The following is a 17,578-nucleotide window of genomic DNA, read 5'->3' on the forward strand; positions in this document are numbered from 1 at the left end:
TCAGGATAAAATTCTAACTGGTGAGGAGGTGCTCCTAGAAAGTGGTTTCTTGAGATGGAATTGACTCCTGGTGAAGAGGCTGTGAAGACTGTTGAAATGGCAACAAAGGATGTAGAATATGACATAAACCTAGCTGATAAAGCAGCAGCAAGGTCTGAGAGGACTGACTCCAATTCTGAAAGAAGTTCTGTGGGTAAAATGTTACTGAGCAGCACTGCATGCTTCAGGGAAAATGTTTATGAAAGGAACACTCCATCGATGTTGCAAACCTCACTGTGGCTTTAAGAAACTGCCACACCAACCCCAAGCTTCACTTGAGTAGCCATCAACACTGAAGTAAGACCCTCCAGCAGCAAAAATGTAAGACTTACTAAATGAAGGCTCAGATGGTACATAGAAGTTTTAAGCAATAAAGTGTTTTTAAATTAGGGTGTGTCTATCATTTGTTTAGACATAATACTAGTGCACACACACTTACTAGACTACAGTAGTATAAACACATGACTTGTATGTGCTGGGAAACCAAAACATTCAGGTAACTTGTTTACTGCAACATTCACTTTACTTTACTGTGCTGGTCTGGAGCCAAACCCAAATACCTCCAGGTACTTTATGCTTTATATTATATTATTTATACTTTATATATTATTTTATATTGTACTTTAGAGAACTGGCTTTGATCAATTTTAACATGTTCAAGCCTAAATTGTCAACTGTAAAAATAATCCTGGTAATACCTACCTCTGAGGGAGTTATTGTGAGAAATATTATGAGAAAATGTTTCTAAAAGGTTGGGACTCAGTAATATCAAAATCAATGCTAAGTATTAGAAGAGAAGTATAAGTTATTTGTATTATTAAAACACAATATATAATAGAAACTAAATTTCTTTAAAAAATTATCAATTTACCTTCACTGGCCCCATCTTCTGGACATAAAATGTTGCTGTTACAACACCTGCCTGTTCTAGAATGATATCCATTATCTCTTTGTGATTTAAAAGCTGTTTTATCTTCATCTGACAGATCACTTCCACTAGAACTCCACGTTATAGCTGCAAGCCCACTGGTACTCTTAGAGGTGGTAGGTTCTGCAAAAGAAAAAAAAATCTTAATGGCCAATTGATTATGGTTATTGATCAATATGAGGTTTAATACATGCTACTTTGCCAAAGGCACAAATATACAAAGTTCTGTTGATAGTGAAAACAATGTCTTATTTCAAATCTTTCCAACTAAAGGTCTATGAGCAACCTGGCTAAATTAAATCCAAACTACAAGAAGAAAAAAAATAAAATCAAAGTTATAAAAGACAAGGAAAATGACTGGAGCACAAATGAAAAGTCAAAAAATAACCCTGAAATAACTATAAAACTATAACTTTGTTATAGAATATTTCATCAAGCCTTAAGGGTAAAAAAGTTCCCCAAAAAACAAAAAATCAATAATTATCTACAAAAGGAATGCTTCTGTGTGCTTCCTTTACTATACTAGGAGCCCTGGTAACAGCAGTTTGCTTAAAATGCTTAACAGCGAACTTTTAAATTTAATTAACCTTATTTTCAGATTATAGTTGGTTCACATACAATTGTCAGAAATAACAAGAGAGCCCTGGTATGCTTCAAGCAGCTGCTCCAGGGGTAACATTCTGCAAACTACAGAACAACATCACAGCCAGAATGCCGACAGTGATGCTGTCAAAACAGAGAACAACTCCATCACTGTGGGGATATCTTGCACTGCCTTTTCAAAGCCAGTAACAGAGCTCGCCTCCCCACCTCAATTCCTATTTCCTAGCAATCACAAAGCAATTTTTCACTTCTCTAATTTTGTCATTTCAAGAATAACATACAAATGATATCACCTACATCCCCTTTTATCACTGGCTTTTTGAGCTTAGCATAATTACCTGGACGTTCACCAGGCTGTTGTATGTACCAACAGTCACTTCCTTTTTTTTTTTTTTTTTTAAATTACTGAGCGCTGTTCTGTGGTGTGAATGAAGCACAACACGTTTAATCAGTTACCCCTTGAAGGACATTTGGATTGTTTTCAGTTTGGGGCTATGACGAATGAAGCCACTACGAACACTGTGTACGGGATTTCATGTGACTGCAATTTCATTCTCCAGGATGTCTAAGGGTATGACTGTTGGACTGTATGGTAATTGCATGTGAAGCCTTATAAAGAACTGCCCAGCTGTGTTCCAGAGTGGCCGTGCCATTCTACAGTCCCACAGCACTGTGAGGGTGATACAGTTTCTCCGTATCATCAGCACGTGGTGTGCTCACTATTTTTATGTTGTCCATTCTACAGACAGGAAATCTAGCAGGAATGGAGCATCTCCACTGCAGTGGAACCGAAGTTTAACAGAAAATCTTACTGATATTAATCAGAACAGATTAGATATCTAATAAAAATCAATTTTCCTATTCACATTGAGTGGATAATTGAGTTATAATGCTAAAACCAAGGAAAAAACCCTTAACCACATTTCAATACACTATAAGAGATTAGATATTACAACTCAAGTTTTACAGAAGAGGAAACAGTATCAGAAGCTAAATGGCTTCATTAAATACATATTTATATAACATCTTCGATACAGTAAAACCTTGAGGAAAACAAAAAAAAGAAGAAAATTCCTGCCCTCGAGGAATGCAACATTAATTAACTATGAAAAGAAAAATCAAATACTTTATTTGAGATATGTCACAGAATATTGAGGATCACACAAAAAAGTGAATGCTCCACTTTATACTAATCAGGAAAGGAAGATTCACTGACAAAATGGTGTCTAGAAAATCAACACTTACAAAGGCACAAGAACATGAAATAATAGTAAACATTTACTGAACACTTACTTTGTGTTATGAACATCTAGAATTACTAAAGTTGTCTATCCATCAAAATATAAAATTAAATGTAAACTATTCAGAATAAACAAAGAACCCATATTGATTTAAAGAGCTAATAAAACTAAGCTGTGAACTTACTTACAAAAGACATTATCAATCTTTTTCATTATTATGCATCTGGAAAAGTAATCAAAAGGGAAAAGTGGAATGCTCTATACACTGAATGTGTGAGTCCCCCAAAACTCACACATTGCAGCCTAATCCTCTGTGATGGCCTCTTCAGGAGGTAATCAGGTCATAATGGTGAAGCCCTCAGGAAGGCAATTAGCACAAGGTGAAGTGAAGAGGAACTAAAGAGCCTCTTGATGAAGGTGAAAGAGCAGAGTGAAAAAGCTGGTTTAAAACTGAACACTCAAAAAACTAAGATCACGGCATCTGGTCCCATCACTTCCTGGCAAACAGAAGGGGGAAAAGTGGAAGCAGTGACAGATTTTATTTTCTTGGGCTCCAAATCACTGATAACAGTGACTGCAGTCATGAAATTAAAAGACACTTACTCCTCAGAAGGAAAGCTATGACAAACCTAGACAGCGTACTAAAAAGCAGAGATAACACTTTGCCGACAGAGGTCAGTATAGTCAAAGCTATGGTTTTCCAGGAGTCAGATACAGACATGAGAGTTGAACCATAAAGAAGGCTGAGCGCTGAAGAATTAATGGTTTTGAATTGTGGTTCTGGAGAAGACTCTTGAGAGTCCCGTGGGCTGCAAAGACATCAAACCAGTCGATCCTATAAGAAATCAACCCTGAAATTCCTTGGAAGGACTGAAGGTGAAGCTCCAATATTTTGGCTACGTGATGAGAAGAGCCAATCATTGGAAAAGACCCTGATGCTGGGAAAGATTGAGGGCAGACGGTTAAGGGGGCAATAGAGGTTGAGATGGTTGGACGGCATCACCGACTCAATGGACATGACTTTGAGCAAACTCTGGGAGATAATGAAGGACAAGGAAGCCTGGCGTGCTGCCGTCCATGGGGTCGCAAAGAACTGGTCACGACTCAGCGAATGAACAACAAATCCACTGATATGTTAAGTTCTAACCCCAGCATCTCAGAATGTAATCGTATTTGGAGACTGGGTCTTTAGGTAATCAAATTAAAGTGAGAAGTTAGTGTGGGCCCCCATCTATTACGACAGCTCTCCTTACATAAAGGAGAAATCTCGACACCTAACCACACATGCAGAGAGGGAAGACCTAGGAAAGAGATACTTGGAAAAGAAACAGCCACCTACAAGTCAAGGAAACAAGTCAGGAGCACATTTCCTGGAAGGAACCAATCCTGCCAATATCTCACTTTGGAATTCTAGCCTCCAGAACTGTGAGAGATAAAGTTTCTGTTGTTTAAAATATCCTGTCTGTAGCACTTCATTATGGCAGCCTTAGCCATATGCTAACCCAAGTCACTTTGGAGAGAAAGATGAGCAACAGAGGAGGGTCTGCCCTGAAAAAAACCTATGGTTCAACAGGGAGAAAGACACATCAAAAAATAACAATTTAAAAATTTACTGATGCCTTTCAAGGAGATTTCTGACCTCAACAAAAAACAGCCTCTGAGAATATATTCTGCAGAATATTTCAAGAAAAATAAAATAAAACACACTATTTTTTTTATTACATGGTTTCATTTGCTTAGGAAACACATTTTCACATTTTTTAAAAAGTTCTTCCTTTTAAAGAAAATCACTATTTACAAAGGTTCCAGCCTATTTTTATTTCAGTTTTCTCTTCTTCCACCTGCTACAAACCTTCCGGCAAGATCCTTTGCCAGCAAGCAAAGGATCACCTCTCTCACCCCTTCTCTTCTCCTCCATCTCCTCCCCCTTCCTTGTCTGGTTCTCAGTACCTTACAGGTAAGGAAACAGACATGGAGATAAGGAAATGGAGTCTCCCCGTTTTTTGCACACTTTGCCAAAGTATGTTCCCCCACTTTTGCTTCCCTGTTCTCAAAAAAATACTACTTCCACATTCTAGAAATTTTGTTAACAGCCTATCTTAAACTAACACTTTAAAAGTTACTATTTTTAAAATAAACCAGTTTCAGGGAATGCCTTGAGTCCCCTTTTCTATCAGTTTCTATTTGTGAGTTTTTGGTAAATTATTAATAACACTTTGTTCTCTTAACAAGCTGCTTATGCTGTAAACAAATTAACTATACATGGATATATGCTTTTCCAGTCTATCAGAACATACTGGTCATTGCACAGAAAAGATAGTATAGCAGAGTAGGTTTTAGGTTGAATATACATTGGCATGGAAAACCAACTCAAAAGATGCTTTTGAAATTAAACACAAGGTAGCAGCTTATTTAATATTTCTTTCTCTGTCCAAGTTAAATTTGATTATACCTTCAAATCTGCAGAAAAAGGTATAACCCACATCGTGTAAAAGAAAGAAAGAGTTTATTCTTGAACAACCCAGGCGTGAACTGCACAGGTCTATTTACACAGAAATTTTTTTGTATGTACTACTACAGTCCTATACAACCCACAGTAGGTTGAATCTGCTGATGCAGAATTGCAGATAGGGCTGATTGTGAAGTTAGCTCCAGGCGAATTTCTGACTGTGTGTAGGGTCAGCACCCCAGCCCCCCATGCCAGTCATTCAAGGGACAACTGTACTATTTATTTTCTCCATACTTCATATTATGACAGCTTAGAAATTAGAATTAAATTGATCTTTGAAAATTACAACATTTGGCATTAATAATAGTAAAATTTAAATTCTGTAGCACCATCAGAAGATTACGGTATTATTTTACTATACAGTATTTTAAGAATCAAAAAAATTAGGAGAATTTTATTTTTCAATTGCATAAAAGGAATCCCCTTAAAATAATAATACAGCTTAAAGTGTTAAATCTCTTATTCACAGAAAGTTTTTCACTCAGCAGGACACTGAGCAGGCGCTCACCTCTCTGCCATCAAACAGAACAGCAATTGCTGCAGTTGTTACCATCTAAGTCCCTAAGTCATGTCCAACTCTCTGCAACCCCACGGACAGCGGCACGCCAGATTCCTCTGCCCTCTACCATCTCCTGGAGCTTGCTCAAACTCATGTCCATTGACTTGGTGATGCCATCCAACCATCTCATCCTCTGCCATCCCTTTCTCCTCCTGCCCTCAATCTTTCCCAGCATCAGTCCCATTTCCAATGAATCAGCTCTTCTCATGAAGTGACCACATTACTGGAGCTTCAGCTTCGGCATCAGTTCTTCCAATGAATATTCAGGGTTGATTTCCTTTAGGACTGACTGATGTGATCTCCTACTAAGTGTTAACCTTTGAACAGGGATCTTTTTTTTTAATTCACAACAACCCAGTGAGATACACAAGTTTGATTTTCCAGATGCAGAAACTGAAGCAAAGCATGCTTAGCTTGCTTTCTCAAGATACCACAGTCAAAACACAGTCGGGACATGGCACAATCAAATGAGACCCCTGAAGTCTGGAGTCACAACCCCTCCTGCCCAGCCTGAGGGTGAGCGAGTGTAGCAGCAGAACCTGCGGCCTCCCTGATAGTCACACCCCTTCCTCCTTACCAACAAAATCCCAGTTTTATTGGAGCAGAAACACATATGTTTAAAAATCCCTAATTTCACTGATGTCTCTTTTGGTGGAGGTGACACTGTGGAACAGATTCTGGCTAAAGGCAGAGGTCCGAGGGAGAGTACTCCTTCTCAGAGGAAAGTTCATTTGGAGAAAATCCTCCCAAGTCTACACTTTTCCTGAGAACTGGGCCTGCAGAATTCAGCTTCTACCTCATGACTACAAAAACAGACAGCAGAACTCAAAATGAGTCCAGCCCCCTGACCTTCTTGTTGCAGGAGATAAATTCAACCCATCCCTTCAAACACTTCAATACACTTTCCTACGATCCATAACTCCAAGTCTTCCCTAACCATCACTGACTAAGTAGTATAGTCCTTATATTACCGGTCATAACTTTATTTCTCAAATCAGATTCCTTTTAAAACCCTGCAGCCATGAATCTGAGCTTACCTACTGGGTTCTGTTGATAACAGTGAATTCAATAAAGAAACAAAAAAATTTAATAATTATCTATAGGAAGCATAAAAAATGGGACAAATGGTGAAAAAAGATGAGAGAGATGCAAAAAACACCTTTTTACATTGTTTGGGTGTTTTTTCTAACCATGAATATATAGTTTTTCCAAACGATATAAATGACTTTTTAAAAGAAAACAAATAAATCAAAGGAGGATATATTAGGCTTTTATCTTTCCTGCCAAGAAATCAACAATATTACCTTTCTTGGGTCGACAGGATAATTCAAGGTGTTTTTCTGTAGTAGTCTTCTTTTCATCTGTTAATGACTTCAAGCAGATAATGGTAACAATAATAATAATAATTAATAATGATGTAGTAATTCATGTGACAAAAGCTAAAAACCAACATTACATAAAATATTCAAGAACTTACACTACACCCCTTTAACATATTCGTCTATTTTCCTTTATTTATCAACAAGTATTCCCAAAGCACATATTTATAATTGCATTTTTATATTTTTCCAGAATCTAAACAGAGGACTGTCTTTTTAGAGTTGATAACAGTGGTGAGCACTCCTTCTTACGGTGAGTACTTCAAAGTTACCACATAAACCAAAATCAACCAGAATCCCCCAGTGTCATCAGGTCCTGATACATAAGCATTTCATTAAATAGACTTCTTTTAAAGGTAGGATGCTCAACAGTGTCATCTTCTGAGAATATTTCCAGTATGCATCCCTACTTACAAAGTGCAAAGTCCTACATGACAGAAAGAGGTGAATACTACTATGCCACGATTGTAGGGAATTCAAGGATGAGAAAAACAAGGAACACATCAATTACAGTGTTCTGAAAGAAAATAAGGAAGGGAATTCCAAAGAAATGTAAGTATAGTGGCGTGAACTCTCAGGAAGCTAGGATTTATCGCTCAGCGTTCGGGGAAGACAGCATCATGACTTTACCGGAGTGCCAGGACTCTTCAGAAATCCTTCTCCACACCTGAGCCATGCTTCAGACAGGGAAGCCACAGTCCCCACGGTCCTGAGCCCTGCTCGTCTGCATGGTAGGGGACTCTCTCCTGGAAAGGACGGGTACTCTGCATCCCGATTTCTTTTTCTCTGTAGAAACAGTTTTCAAAGAAAAAAAATAAGGAAATCAATTTCATTAAATATACACTAACAAATGGCATTGGGGAGCAAGCCCAGCAATGGCATCAGTGAGGACCCAGTTTTTATTTCATTTTCATGTAGAATTTCCATTTTAGTGTCTTTTTAGAGAACAGTATTTCTCCAGTCTTTAAGGACTTAGCTCCTTCCATGGGCTTCGGTGGAGGCCGTGGGGCAACAGCTGCAGGTCTGCTTCAGGGGGAAGGTCCTTCTGGGCTTCCTGGGAATGACTCCTGACCCCCTGGCTGTCAGTGACACGGCTCATACAGTAAGGTAGTTTCACACACAGCTCGTGAAGCACACAGGCATTGGAAACACTCGCTTCAGCAATGTCTGATGGCTTCAGCCTCTACTTTGTTCCAAATGAGGAACTTCTTAATGGCCTTGTCCTTGGGCACACACTGGGCACAGCTGGTGCATGAACAGGCTGCACGTGGCCTCGGCCCTTCCTAGACACGACCATCGTTTTTTCCTTCCGTGGTCATTTTGGAAATGGAAGCAAGGAGGCAAGAGAGAACTGGCAGAGTTTGCAAATTGTCTCTGAACCTCCACAGAAAGAAGAGTCAGAAGACAGCAAAACTAAAAGGGCTTGAACAACACAACTAGACAACCAACTCTAAAATACAAGTGGATGAGGACAAACCATGAACCCTCCAAAGTCCTGCATGGTATCCCATCTGACAGGAAAGAGCCAAGAGAAGCAAGAAAGCAGAGGAGGGCCGAGCACAGAGGCAGCTGGTGTGCAGCAGGCAGGAGAGCAGCAGCTGAGAATGCACCAGAAATGGGAGGGCAGGGGCTCCACCCGAGACCCAAAGGAACCAAGGAGCTTACGACCAAAAACGGTGACAACACTGATTGTTTTCTCTCAAGCTATTTTATTTAGTTTTTTTTTAACATCTACGACAAACAATGGAGAAGGAAATGGCAACCCACTCGGGTATTCTTGCCTGGAGAAGTCCACGGACAGAGGAGCCTGACGGGCTACAGTCCATGGGGTCACAAAGAGTTGGACATGACTGAGTGACTAACACAATATGTGACAAACAAACACTCACCTTATAAGTTCTTTAATTTGCATTTTATTTTAAAGAAAATTTTAGATTTGCATTGGGAATTAAATTAAGGTAACCTACTAGAAGCTTATCACTTTATCAGAAATAAAACCCCCCAACCAATGACACTGCAGTTTTAAAAAATAAATTAAGATTAAAATACACCATTAAAACTTCCTTAATGAGGAAGGGAACAAATTCATAAACATAAATTCAGCCATAACATAGATGGCATTTTAATACTTAAGAGGTCTAAGCTTGTTTCCTCTTATGTAGAAATTCCCGTGGTGGGGAGAACTGCAAGCAAAGAGGCATCGACCTCAGGAAGGTGCCACCTCCACCACAGTGCAGCTATCTGAAGAGGTTCACTGAGTTACCTAGAACAGTAAGGAAACTGGGAAACATCATTTGGTCTATTCAGTTCTTGGTCCATATATATACATATATTTTTAACTCCCGAATATCTCTCTAATACAATAAATCGGTCCAGGTCGGCTCCTCAGTAAAGTGGGTGATACCAGGAATGGGACAGGGAAGGACAGCATGAGCCTGAAATATCCTGAGCCAGAGAGTAAGAAACTGCTCAAGGAATAATGAGGGCATGCAAAAAAGACATAGGGGCCTGCATGAAGGGGCCCTCGTGGCCAAATGTGGGACATTCCAGCATCAAGGAAGTAATGATAGTAAAGGATTATAACCAACTGAACAAAATAAGAACGTAAGTCTACAACGACATAAACAAACAAATGACAGATTTAGAATATCATCAATGAAACTAGTAGGTGAAGTTTGAGGGTGAAGAGAATATATACGTGGTCACAGAACATCTCCCCACAAGTGACTTATTAATTCCAAAGGGAAAAACAGTAACTTTACAGTGGAGCAATCTTTCAGACACCATCTTAATCAAGTCATGAATGTTGATGCAAACCATCAACAAGTGCTTCTTGATATGAGGCACCGAGCAGAATATAAGTCAACCTCCACAATATTACTACCAAAACACATAACCTCAATCTCAACACTGAAAACATCAGACAAACCTAAAACAACTGGACTGCCCGCCTCAACAAGGACCCGGCCAAGAAACACGGAGAGAACCTGAGGAGCTAACCCAGATCAACGTAAGGCTGCAGAGGCATGGAGAGAAAATACAGCATGTGATCCTGGACTGGATCCTGAACCAGGAAAACAGACCATTATTAGGCAACTGATCTGAGAACACGGACATGAGTTGGTGATGGACAGGGAGGCCTGGCGTGCTGCAGTTCATGGGGTCACAAAGAGTCAGACGCGACTGTGCGACTGAACTGAGCGGATCTGAGAACTGGAACAAGCAGACAGAGTGGGGCCATGAACCTCCGCTGGGAACATGCATGTCAGGTGACTCGGAATTTTCCCTGCTCTACATGCCTGCAAGAGACTATAAAAGCACCATGAGCAGCGATTCAGGGATTACAAATAAAGTTGAGCAAGGAGGCAATTTCATAAATATACAGTCTTTGAAAAATGAGAATTGACTGTACTTTGAACGGAGCATACTTAGAAAGAAGCAACTAGTTAAAACCCAAAAACGTTAAATTCTGCTTTACTATCCACATCAGCCCCTCACAGACCACTTTTCCTTCCTCTCACCTCTCTGCTCAAATTTTCACTTCTTTCACATCAGGTGTATGTATTTACTCATTTTGAAACTTTATTCCTTTGATACCAAATGCATGCCACTATACATCTGTGGGATACTCCCTTTGGAAAGAAGTGAAAATTTCTAAATATTGCTTTGGATATCATGTAATAAATTTGGAGAACAAATCAAATGTCTACCAATACAAAGTTTACTTGGGTATCTGAAAAAATCTCAGTGGCTCTAGCCACATACTCAATGGATGTCAACACTTTTCACCCAGGAATTGATCTACATTAAGGAGAGAGAATGAGGAACAGATGTGAAGTTTTAACTACATCAGCGAGTATGCCCACACTGTGGTGCTCAGAGCCTGTCCTGTGAGGTTTACTGAGTGCGTGTTTTTTTCAGAGACCCTTCCTCTGCTCTGACAATAGAACATCTCTCAGGCTTGTCACTCACTACTTTGGTTACATCTGACCCGTCCTCTGCTTCTCTGGATTTCATCCACACTCAAGATTCTTCAGGGACTAGAACCCTGTAACTTAACATAAAGGACAGAATTCTAAGGTCCTGCTTTCCAGTCAGCCAATGCAGACACTCTGCAGGCCCCGGGACACAAAATGAGCAAGAAGGACCCCACCCTCCAGCAGCTCAGGCAGGAGTGACACAGACCCTCCCACAAGTGCAAGGACAAAAGGGTCTGAGCCCCAGTTCGGGCAGCTCCCAGCCCGGCCCTCCACAGCCCTCTTCGGCGGTCCCTCCGACTGCCCCAGCCAGTCTCGTTTCCCGTGCTACTGCCAGGCGGGGCATTTCCAACACCACACCTGCATCCACGCACGCTTTGCCAGACGTCTCCTCTCCTCCTCTGCTCTCTCTAACAGATTCCTCCACAGATCATGCTCATCTTTTCCATGAAATATCCTTCAAAGTCTCCATCAACGCCCTCCCTCAGGGACCCCATCCGGTTTCTTGCCCAACTTACCCCTTGCCCTGGAGTAAAAGCTCCTGAGGGCAGGAGTCCCATGCCTCTGCACCTCATCCCCGCTGCACAGCAGCCCCCCTGAGGTCCTCTTTACATAACTACTGAACAAACAGGCAAATTCTGTGACTATTACACCAGATCTGTCACAAAATTTTTAAATATCCAAGGTAAGTCAGTCAGTAAGTATAAGCCTATGGGGAAATGCAGCCCACTTCATTTCCATTTTATCCACCTATGGTCAAAAACAATACCTCCAGCATCCCTCTCTACATGGCTAGACAGCATGGATACTTCTCTCTCCACAGTGTTCACTCTGCCACAAGCAGGTGCTTACAGGGCAACTTCACTACCCAACCTTCTCGTTCATCCACCTTTTTTTTTTTTTCCCACAAAAAACACACACACTCCCCAACCACAGTTTTGGGCACCCAGCATGGTCAAGGTTAATCATAGGACATCGGCCTGTCCACAGTGACTGGTCCAGTAATGCCACGGGACCCAAGCTGAGGCGGTCAGAGACCCGCTCAGTGGGACCACTGGAGAAGATTCTCTTCTCAACTTGGTCAAGGGTGTGTCCCCAAAGCAGCCAGCCACCTTATCCCATACAATGGGAAGAAACCTGAGAAAGTCAGAAGAGGAACAAGCCATGCTCCAGGCTAGAGGGCAGGTCCCCAAGCAGCCCAGGTGCCCAGATGCTGTGAGCTGCAGGCCAACGCAGCAATCTTCCAAGCCTCTATCCAATTTAAATTGGCCTTCAACCGCCAGATACTAAAAGAGCTGAGCCACAGTATTCAGTAAATATCTATACTGAGCTGAAGTGACTCACTGAGCCCTCTGAAGGTACACAGCCAAAACCCATTTTCACCTTCAATGACCTTGGGCTCTAACGACATAATTAGAGTGGAGGAAGAAATAGACCAACATTGGGCTGATGAGCTCAGAAACAGGTTCATGAGTGAATGTTTCCTGGAGAAAGCTCACTCTGACTTGAACAAAGGAAGAAATATACTTTGGTGACGGCTACCTGTAGATCCTGGGTTGTCCAGGCTAGTCAATGTCGTGAGCTATGATCCTCCTTAAGCACAGAAATACCCAGGAAATTTCACAAGCAGAACACAAATCCTTTCACCCTCATCTTCAGGCTGTGCTGTCACACTGGTCTGGCCTGAGTCACAGCTGTGCTACCAGTTGGCTACATTTACAATTCTCAAGACCCAGTTTCTGTGTCAGTAAAATATGGATAATAGATGCACGTATCTCAAGACCACCACCAAGACAAAATCTGTACTTAAAAACGATACTGTGAGATGATAGTACCATATACCACCATAACAGAAGGAAGAAGAAGAGTTGGTTAATATTCAGGAGAGTTAATATGAGAATGTACTTTAGACATTTTTAATAAAGATGTTTACTAGGATTCACAAAAATACTGTTTCAATCTAATGACCAGCTTTAATATTTCAAAACTCAAAAAAAAAAAATGAAGTTTACTGATTAGCACCCTACAGTCTCTCAGAGAGTTTAAGGAGCAGAAAGGAATTAAATGACTCGTTGGAAAAAGCCAGTGTATACACACACAATGGAACATTATTCAGCCTTAAAGAAAGAAAAAAATTCTGACACAAGATACAACATGGAAAAACCTTGAAGACATTAAGCTAAGTCAAATAAAAGAGACCCAAAAGGCAAACACCGTATGATTCCACTCACATGAGGTCCTCAGAGTCATCAAATTCACAGAGACATAAAGTAGAACTATGGTGGCCAGGGGCTGGGGGAGGGAAAAATGAGGAGCTGTTGTTTAAATGGGTAAAGGGTTTCGGTTTGGGATGACAAAAAATTCTAGAGATGGAAGGTGGTGACAGTTCCAAAACAACAGGAAAGTACTTAGTGTCACACACCATACACTTAAAATCGTTAAAACAGTAAACTACATTATTTTACCACAAGTTTAAAAATTGCTATCAAGGGCAATGCACATCAAAATCATCAGGTATGCTTCTGGAGACAGGAGATCCTCAAACCTCAAATGAGAACCCTGAGTGAGGAGAGGCTCAGGAATTTGCATTTCAGCAACCATCTTGCTGAGTCTTCCACTATTACAGTTTGAGAACTGCCACACAGCACACTGGGTTAAAATCCGCATTGTAAGGGGAAACTAAACACACAAGCGTCTCTCCCATACTTGGAATTTTCTATAGCTGTCAAGTACACACTGTTGGGTAAAACAAGTAAAAATACCATTGGCTCTGCTGAGCTTTTGAAAAGGCCAAGGGAGAAACCTATGAAGCTTTACATCCCAGGGGCTGGAGGCTGTAAGAAGGAAATCTTCAAAGACCAGGATGCAAGTCCCAAGACACTATATTCAGGCTCCAAACTCTCCTACCATAGACAGTTCCACTCCTCAAGCCGTCATTCAACCATGCACAAGTTTCTCTCTGCTTTTTTTTTTTTTTTAATCTCTCTCTTACCATGACCCCATCTAGTTATCCCTTGCTCCTTCTCTTCCCTAGCACACTTACATAGAGACTACTGCAACTTCATTTCTTCACTAACCTCTCCTCAAAACTGTTTTCCCTTTGATGAATGTATTGCTTCACACTCATAAATGTACAGGTATCATTATTTTCATAAATAAATGACAAGAACTGAAAAAAGAATTCAATGTGTCATGTCCAATTCTTTGCAACCCCACAGACTGTAGCCCACCAGGCTCCTCTGTCCATGAGATTCTCCAGGCAAGAATACTGGACAGGGTAGCCATTTCCTTCTCCAGGGGATCTTCCTGACCCAGGGATAGGACTGGCGTCTCCTGAGTCTCCTGCACTGGCAGGCAGTTTCTTTACCAGAGCCCCCTAGGAAGCCCAGGTGAATTCAATAAACTGGTTCAAAATAAGGAAAGACTTATACAGAATGTTCAAAGGGAAAATTTTTTGAGATCTTCATAAAACTGTGGCCAAGAACTCAGGCACTAAGTATGCTTCTCTTCTTTCTGTAAATAAATTAGTTATTGGGTATATAAAATACACTGTTTTTCTCTGTCATAGTTTTTAGGAGGAGATAACCTAGAGTTACACAAACTGGACAGGTTTTCTTACAAATAACTTTTACAGAAATTGTTCTTGTGTGTTTCAATCTTTATAGAAGTATTCCTTTTTGTGTCTTGACATTACAATAACTTTTTTTAAAGAATCACTCTATTCCACTATTTGTCTATTACAAAAACTGAGTACAAAATTGTGTACCAGGGAGCAGGCTAGCCACTGACACACCTGTTTTAATACACTGCTGCCCGATTCGTGTCTTCTGATTACACACATTTTAGCTGTATCCTTAAAACAGATAATGTTGTATTCTGCTGTTTTTCTTTGCTCAATGAGAATTTTCTGATGCTCTACAAAAGTCCTACCCCTTAAAAGAAGAGAAATCAAACCTATGAGTTTATGAGAAGCCAATGGAAACCATTTATACACAAGAATCAATGTTCTGTTTCTGATTGTATCCGGATGGAAAAGAATATTCAGAATTTATTTTCAAGTATATATCTATTAACACTAATGACTGTAAGTTTTAAAAGAGTAACATCAATTTTGATGTAGATACAAGCATTGATAGAAAAAAATATTTGCAGGAAACGCATGAAAGTGCCTGTGTCACCTGACTGCAGATTGACAGGTGATATTCTCTAGTGTATTATTTTATAGCAATTTTATAATAGGTGTGTATTATTATCAGAAAAGACAAAAAAAAAATTTAACTGTTCTAAACTGTACACACTAAAATCCCAAGTATCTTTCCAGCTTGAGTCTCTGTTCCAAAAGGAACCTAAGTACTCCCCCTGCTGGTTATTTAAACAATTCCCCAAAAGTAAGAGCAATGGTTAGAAGGCAAAGATTTCTTAAATCAAATCATATCAAAAGACAATGATACCTGAACTATGAACTTCAGAGCAAGTTAACAAGATATCAGGAAACAACTTAACCACTCTAAAGCTTTTCTTTCCTAAGTTTCTTTAGCTACCTCCTTCAATGTCTTCCATACCTTCAAACTTTTTTCTCCATACATCTGAATCCATTAGCTTTGCTGATCAAAATCCAAATTATGAAGCAAAGTATTAAGAGTACTGAATTTTTAACTTTCTTTTCCTAAATATATACACGGGCCTTGATTACGTGCTCAGTCACATCAGCTGTGTCCAGCTCTTTTTGCTCCATGGACTGCAACCCAGCAGGCTCCCCTGTCAATGGGATTCTCCAGGCAAGAATACTGGAGTGGGTAGCCATTCCCTTTTCCAGGGTATGTTCCCGACCCAGGGATCGAACCTGCCCCTCCTGTGTTTCTTGCACTGCAGACAGATTCTTTACCTCAGAGTCACGAGGAAAGCCCAACTCCATCTGCACTTATATTTTAATTAAGTCATTTAAGACAAAATGGACATTAGGAGACACTGGAACAATGTCTTTAAAATTCTGAGGAAAACTGGTTTTCAATCTAGACTTATATACTCAGCCAAATTATTAATCAACAGTGCAAACAAAATAAAGAAATTTTCAGACATGCAGAACTCAAAAAAACTCTTTATTAGGAAGATACTGGAGGATATATCACAGTAAAAGGAGGAAATAAGCCATATACCTGACTAGAGACAGGCATAAAAACTTTAATTACCTATAATTAAGTAAAAAATGATGTAAAGAAAAATATGCAGTGATTATTTCCTATATTAAAATAATGGCTGCACAGAAAGGAAACAGTATATACAACTTGAGTTTTCAATGGACCATATTTATGTGACCGTGGTATTAATATTCACTTCTGGTTTAGCAAAAAAACTGTAACATAACTATACAAGAAAGGTTAACAGAGATATGGAATGCTCACAGGAGCTATGTCCTGATTTTCCATAGTAGGTAATCAACAGATTTAAAGAAAGTGAAAGTGAAAGTCACTCAGTCATGTCTGAATCTTTGCAACCCTATGGGCTACACAGTCCATGGAATTCTTCAGGCCAGAATACTGGAGTGGGTAGCTGTTCCCTTCTCCAGGGGATTTTCCTAATCCAGGGATGGAATCCAGGTCTCCCACATTGCAGGTAGATTCTTTTCCAGCTGAGCCAAAACGTGTTTTTTAAAATAAGAAAATAAACTCCACAAAAAATAGCTAAAAGAATTAGTGATTTGCAAACTTCTAACCTAAACAAAATGGTACAGATTTGTTTCTCCCAGCTTCTGCCAAGCAAGAACAACTATCATCCCTAGAAGTACCACAGAGACTGGTGAGAATTCTCGAAGGTGGCAAGAAGATGGCAAGCTGGTTGAAGAGCCCAAGACTGAAGGAATAACAGAGCAACAAAGTGCCTTATGTCCCAGCATCCAACAGAAGATCACCCAGATCCCATGTCTCCCCACCTGCAATCTACCTCATTCCTCCACTTGATCAAGCAGGAGTCTCTCTGACAATATCAAGTAAGCCGAGCACCACCAACGAGAGCAATCACGAGCCCTACAGATAAGTGATCAAGGGAATCCCAATGCACTCAGACCTCCTTCTCCATTAGAGGTTTCAGGACAAGGAAGAGAGAGGAGAAAGGTAGAGAAGACATGAGTGTCAGTAAGACAAATCTCCACCACAACAGAAGATTCACTGATGTCAGAGGCATGGGGGCAGGAACATAGCATGAACCTGACGAGGGAAGCTTCTTGGTCACTCTGTGCCCCGAGACTGTCTGCTCCCTCACCGAGAGACACGCAGCAGGGCAGCCTGGGGAACCATCCTCTGTTCCCTCAGGTTCCTGGCACTAGATATGCCAGGCAGACCAACAC

General features: G+C 40.4%; 1 protein-coding gene and 1 pseudogene across 2 annotated transcripts in view; both read right to left on the bottom strand.

Moving 5' to 3' along the window:
- Positions 1-17,578, bottom strand: part of SPIDR (scaffold protein involved in DNA repair) — a 277,621-nt gene that overhangs the window by 234,888 nt on the left and 25,155 nt on the right. For both annotated transcript variants that reach the window (XM_070802507.1, XM_019973800.2), the window contains exons 2-4: positions 7,889-8,044; positions 7,184-7,250; positions 911-1,090 (exon numbers count right to left, since the gene is read on the bottom strand). In XM_070802507.1, the coding sequence (XP_070658608.1) occupies positions 911-1,090; positions 7,184-7,250; positions 7,889-8,044 (403 nt within the window). The remainder of the gene's footprint in view (positions 1-910; positions 1,091-7,183; positions 7,251-7,888; positions 8,045-17,578) is intronic.
- LOC109568155 (small ribosomal subunit protein eS26 pseudogene) lies at positions 8,001-8,577 on the bottom strand (annotated as a pseudogene).

The sequence above is a fragment of the Bos indicus genome, chromosome 14, assembly GCF_029378745.1.
Source record: "Bos indicus isolate NIAB-ARS_2022 breed Sahiwal x Tharparkar chromosome 14, NIAB-ARS_B.indTharparkar_mat_pri_1.0, whole genome shotgun sequence".
Lineage (NCBI taxonomy): Eukaryota > Metazoa > Chordata > Mammalia > Artiodactyla > Bovidae > Bos > Bos indicus.